This window comes from Pundamilia nyererei, unplaced genomic scaffold (assembly GCF_000239375.1).
Source record: "Pundamilia nyererei isolate P.nyererei 1_Seehausen unplaced genomic scaffold, PunNye1.0 scaffold00052, whole genome shotgun sequence".
NCBI lineage: Eukaryota > Metazoa > Chordata > Actinopteri > Cichliformes > Cichlidae > Pundamilia > Pundamilia nyererei.
The window spans coordinates 1,246,757-1,251,809 of record NW_005187453.1 but is presented as its reverse complement, the minus strand read 5'-3'; the positions used below and the strand labels follow the sequence as shown (position 1 = coordinate 1,251,809).

At 40.6% G+C, this 5,053-nt stretch overlaps 1 protein-coding gene across 1 annotated transcript in view; it reads left to right on the top strand.

Moving 5' to 3' along the window:
* Positions 1-5,053, top strand: part of atp2b1a (ATPase plasma membrane Ca2+ transporting 1a) — a 41,824-nt gene that overhangs the window by 32,424 nt on the left and 4,347 nt on the right. The window contains exons 20-21 of the mRNA XM_013910930.1: positions 1,400-1,588; positions 2,230-2,346. Coding sequence (XP_013766384.1) covers positions 1,400-1,588; positions 2,230-2,346 — 306 coding nt within the window. The remainder of the gene's footprint in view (positions 1-1,399; positions 1,589-2,229; positions 2,347-5,053) is intronic.

The window sequence follows — 5,053 nt, the reverse complement described above, 5'->3', positions numbered from 1 at the left end:
GTAGCTACCACAAACACATGTGGTCATCAAAGTTATTCCGTTTTATTATTTTAATTTGACCTTTAAGGGGATTATTAAAGATATTTCTTTTGCAGTTGTTTCAATTTTGAAAAGTTATTTCAATGTAGTAAAATATTAGTAGTTCAATGGTACATGTTTTAAAATTTAAATATTATACTTTTTGAGTTCTTTACCTTTTATACATGAGTTGAAAAATATAGTTTGTTTTTTTTCTAAGGATTGAAGGGTGAGATCGCTCACTGCAGTTTATAGTAATGACTGGAGGTTCATAACGAATGTTTAATGTTGTTCTGTTTCACATCTATCCTGATCAGCACTTATATTAATATCAGTTTTGCCAGCTGGCGTCACCAGCTTTACATAAATGGGACTACACCAAGTCCTATAAAAGCACATAGCTGAGAGTTGAGGAACTGAATTGAATAAGTACCAAGATTGTTGGTTCCAAAGCAGCGATTGCTCTGTTCTTTTCCTTAAAGGCCGGTCGGTCCCCTAAATAGACGCTGACAACATGTGTTCACACACCTGTTGGTGCATGGAGTTCAGCAGTCTTCAATTCTAGGCCGCGTGACACAGTCGACTGGGATCTTTTGGCACATCGGTAGATTCTTAATGCACCCTCAGTATCTTAAAAGCTGAAGACTCAGAGAATTACATATTTTTGAAAATACATATTTAGGAGAAACCCTTAGTGTTACCAGGCTATACAGTTACAGTTAATATGGGTAACAGTACCGTAAGCTTGTTTTGGCTGCTGTCTTTTTAATAAGGGGTTGCCATATTGGATGGATCCATTTTTACACCAGATGGATTTGTGTGTTTTGTATGTTAGCCAAACAGTGTGGAACCCTCGTAGTGGATTGTATTCCCACAGACCAGAGCAATGGTTAATGTCCAGAGCAATGTCGGGGGTTTTGTTTTTGTTTTGTTTTTTTGTTGTTGTTGTTTGTTTTGGGTTTTTTGTTTGTTTGTTTGTTTGTTTGTTTTTTTGGGGGGGGGTGTTGTCTGATAACTTCTAATTATGACATTGTGTGATTTAAAATCACCAGGCATGTGTCTGACTCATCTGCATTCCACTTTGTGATCTTTGTGGCTAGTGCTTGAGGAGTAAAGTTTTTGCCTTCTTGTTAAATTGACTGAACAGCATCTGCATGTGATCATGTGCAAGGATCCTCCTGTTCATCAGCAGTGGGAGGGGCTTGGAGCCCAAGAGCAAACCGCTTGTTATTGAACTGGCCATCAAATTTTCATGGTCACTGTCCGCTTAATGTCGGCGATTAACTTAATCACGGCAGAACAAGCCATGATTAAACTGCACGGGGGGCTAAAACTTCATCAGGAGTCACGGTTGCTCACTTGTATCCTCATTGTCTTCCAGGTTATCTCTTCAATACCCACCAGCCGCTTAAAATTCTTGAAAACAGCAGGTCATGGCACCCAAAAAGAGGAGATCCCAGACGAAGAGTTGGAGGAGCTGGAGGACATGGATGAGATCGACCATGCTGAACGGGAGCTTCGTCGAGGCCAGATCCTGTGGTTCCGAGGCCTCAATCGCATCCAAACTCAGGTGACAAGTCTCAGCAGTTTCACGTGCAGCACTCACCACCACACCCCAACACCAAGGGAATCAAAAGCCATAAACCCTTTAACTCTCTACTGCTCTTCCAGCTTAAAATCTATTTTGTTCTTTCTCTTGGCATTCCTAAAGAATGGCTTGTGCCCTTAAAAAAAAAAGCCTTTCTCTAATTTTTCTGTTCTGCTTCTGAGCTAAAGCAGGGTCCTCTGCCTATGTTTTTGTTTTTTATTTGACTCAGTCTGACTCTATCTGCTAAATCTAGTTTGAAGGTACTGATGAGAAGCAAGTGAATTGGATTGGATGGACAGCACGATAGAACAGCTGAATGTTTAAAGAGTATTGGCATGGCTATAGCTGGAAGTATGGAAGGAATCTGCAGAGAAAAGAGTGAAAGTGAGGTCAGATTTTTGGAGTAAGAGCTCCCTCCGATCAGTGCCTTTAAACCCAACCGTCCCCTTTTTCCTCTCTCTTTTAATTATAATGTCTAAATCCAATTTCAAAGTGCCATTTTTTTCTTATGGTTACTGGTGCCTTTTCTTTATTTTTCTCTCTTTTCTCTCTCTCCTCTGGCTGTGTTGTGTTTTTATTTCCTCTGGGCTTTTTCTCCTGTCACGCTGTCTGATTCTTTGCAGATGGATGTAGTGAGTGCGTTCCAGAGTGGAACTTCCTTTCAGGGGGCTCTAAGGCGGCAGGCCTCCAACTCCAGCCAACAACAGCACGATGTAACCAATGTTTCTAGCCCTACACATGTAGCCTTTTCTACTACTACCACTTCTGCCACTGCCGCCAACACCGCTTCTGCCACTGTGGGGTGTGAGTGCGTGTTCTCCTCTAGTGCATGAGACTTTTATTTCTTCTTCTAACATCTTCCTTCTCCACTCTTCTTCTCACCTAACGTTGACACTTTTCCTCTCTCATGCTTCTCCTAATGTTCTCCCCTGTATTCTTTAAAAAAGACCTCAAAACCACATCTTCCATATTGCTTCGATAACACTGCTCTATATATATGTACCTTGTAACCAGGTCGCTTCTACTGTCGAGGTGTTATCTCTGTGTCATCATGTTTTCTGTTCTGCTTCTGCTTTGGTCTCAGAAATGAACAAGGTTTACTGTTATTTCGGGGGGGGGTGATGTTTATTTACTATGATTTAAAAACAAAAACAAAAAACAAGTTATATTCTGGGTTGACAGTCTCCAGGTTTGTCTGCAGCTGCCTCAGTCTGCCTTGTGCCTCTGTAGCACTCATGGGTCTTTGTCGCAGCTCTCTAGTCCCTAGCTAGGTAAATGTTTTGAGTATATGCCCATGATCACGGTCTAAAAGAGTAGACACGAACTGAATGTCAGTGGTGAAAATAAGACCTTGGCTTTTCCAGAAGAAATGGTTTGCCGCAATAGCATCAAGTGGTAATAAGGTGTAATTTACTGGTGTCTTTGGATGCACTGCCTTTTAACATCACACTATTCATCCGCTCACATAGGAAGGTCACTGTGCCGAGACTGGATTTGGTCATTTGATGGTGGTGTTTCCAAACTCCTTCCTTTCGACCCTCTGTGCCTGCTGACAGTGACACTTTTTGTTTTTCTCTTTCAGAGTTTAAAGACAGACCACCTGACGAGCAGGGAATTTTAAATGTTTTACAGATGTCACAAAAAGAGTAAAATGGAATAAATGACTGTGCTCTTGAATGTAAACTTGTGGGATTTTTCTCAGGCACATCAACAGCAGAGCCGATGTTGTTTTTGCCTCTGCAATATTGACAAATCGTGCAGTGCTGCAGCAACATTTAGTTCTATTTTTAGGTGCGACTTCTTCAGATCTCTGGACCTGACACTTATGGGTGCTTGTGGGCATGGATTCTTCATTATTAACCTAATATTTTCCTTTCAGGTTTCCTTAAAATATTTGGACAATTTTCTGTGTGTGAAAGCTTGTTTGTTGGCAAAATGTGTCCAAAGGGCAGGTTGCTGCCAAAATGACCTAAAAACAATGAATACCACTGACTCCCCACGTATTCTTCTTTAGATTCTGTGAAATGTGTCATGGGCTATACTCAAAGGTTTACTACCATTGAACACAAGGTAGCGCCGCGCTCTGCATGGGTTCAAAGTCTCTGGTCTCGTTTGTGAGTTTTCTCTCTTTGTGCTGTTTTTGACATGTATACCAGCTTGTAGACATGCTTGGCTGCTGCAGCTTTCTTTCTTTTCTTTTTTTTTTTTTTTAACTCCACAAGCATAAGCTATAACTGACCACCCCTCTTTTTGTCTTTCTGTCTCTCTCCTCTTTCTGCCTCTCACCCTCAGTCTTTACTTTGTCTCACTCTCTCTTTCTGTCTCTCTTCCACTCCTTTCTTTTCTCACTCTCTTTGTCTCCATCTGTCCTTTTCTCCAGCTGTCCTTACTTTTTGATCAGCATGCCCAACAACAGTAATTTCTTGTGTCCAGCTTCTATCCCTTATTTTCTCTTTTTTGGTGTGTTCTTGTAGAAAGAACGCCATTCCCCTCATTTCATTTATTTATTTATTTTTGGTTCCCTTTTGCATTTTAATTAATCAGACACAGGACTCTACCAAGTGTTTTGTGAAATACTAATACAAAAAACACATTGCATCAAGTTTGACACTGGTTTGTACTCTCCCTGAGATATTGACCGATTTCCCGAAGTTGCTTTTTAATTACTCTTAAGACTAGTTTCAGGTTTTGTCTCCAACAGATTTAGTTTTTCTGTCTCTCAGAAAGTCTTTAATATTCAACCAGCATTCGATTTGCACACTTCGCACATCTGATCAGTCCAGCCCATCAGATTGCAATTGAAAGCCTTTTATGGAACAGTGATGGCTTGAAGCGTTATATTTTCATTCGCTCCTTCTGTACCAAATAGGGCATAAAGATTAAATTACTGTGCAATTGCAAAATGCAAATGCAGTACTTCATATGGCAGCTTGGAGGCTGGCTCAAAAAAGCACATAGTTTATGAACAATCCCCAATTTTAGGGAAGAAATAAACATGTTAATAAGCTGGTACAAAGACCAGATCAGATTTGAACTGTTCTCCCTGTCACAGTAACTGTATGAGGCTGTTTACTATTGTTAGGCTGGTTTGAGTGGACTTTATGCATTACCCAGACAATATCAAAGTTATTGGCTTCGCTGACACCAAAATCTGCGTTTGTGCAGTTATCTCAAAAAAGTCTTTATGTGAGTGGAATTTATTAGCACCAATTAACAGGCATCTGATCTGTGCAATGCATCCACACAGTCTATAGATGGTGCTGATGTAGCTGGGTTGTTTAGCTTATACCGTGCTACTTCACCCACTCCTCCTTTCCTTACTTCTGACTTCCCAAAACAAGAGTTGATCCCAAACAAAGCTCCAAAATGCAGCTCCCATCAAGTGCATACAGCTGTCCTAATTCATTAGCTTAATTCCATTGTACCTTTTACTATGGTACAGCTACT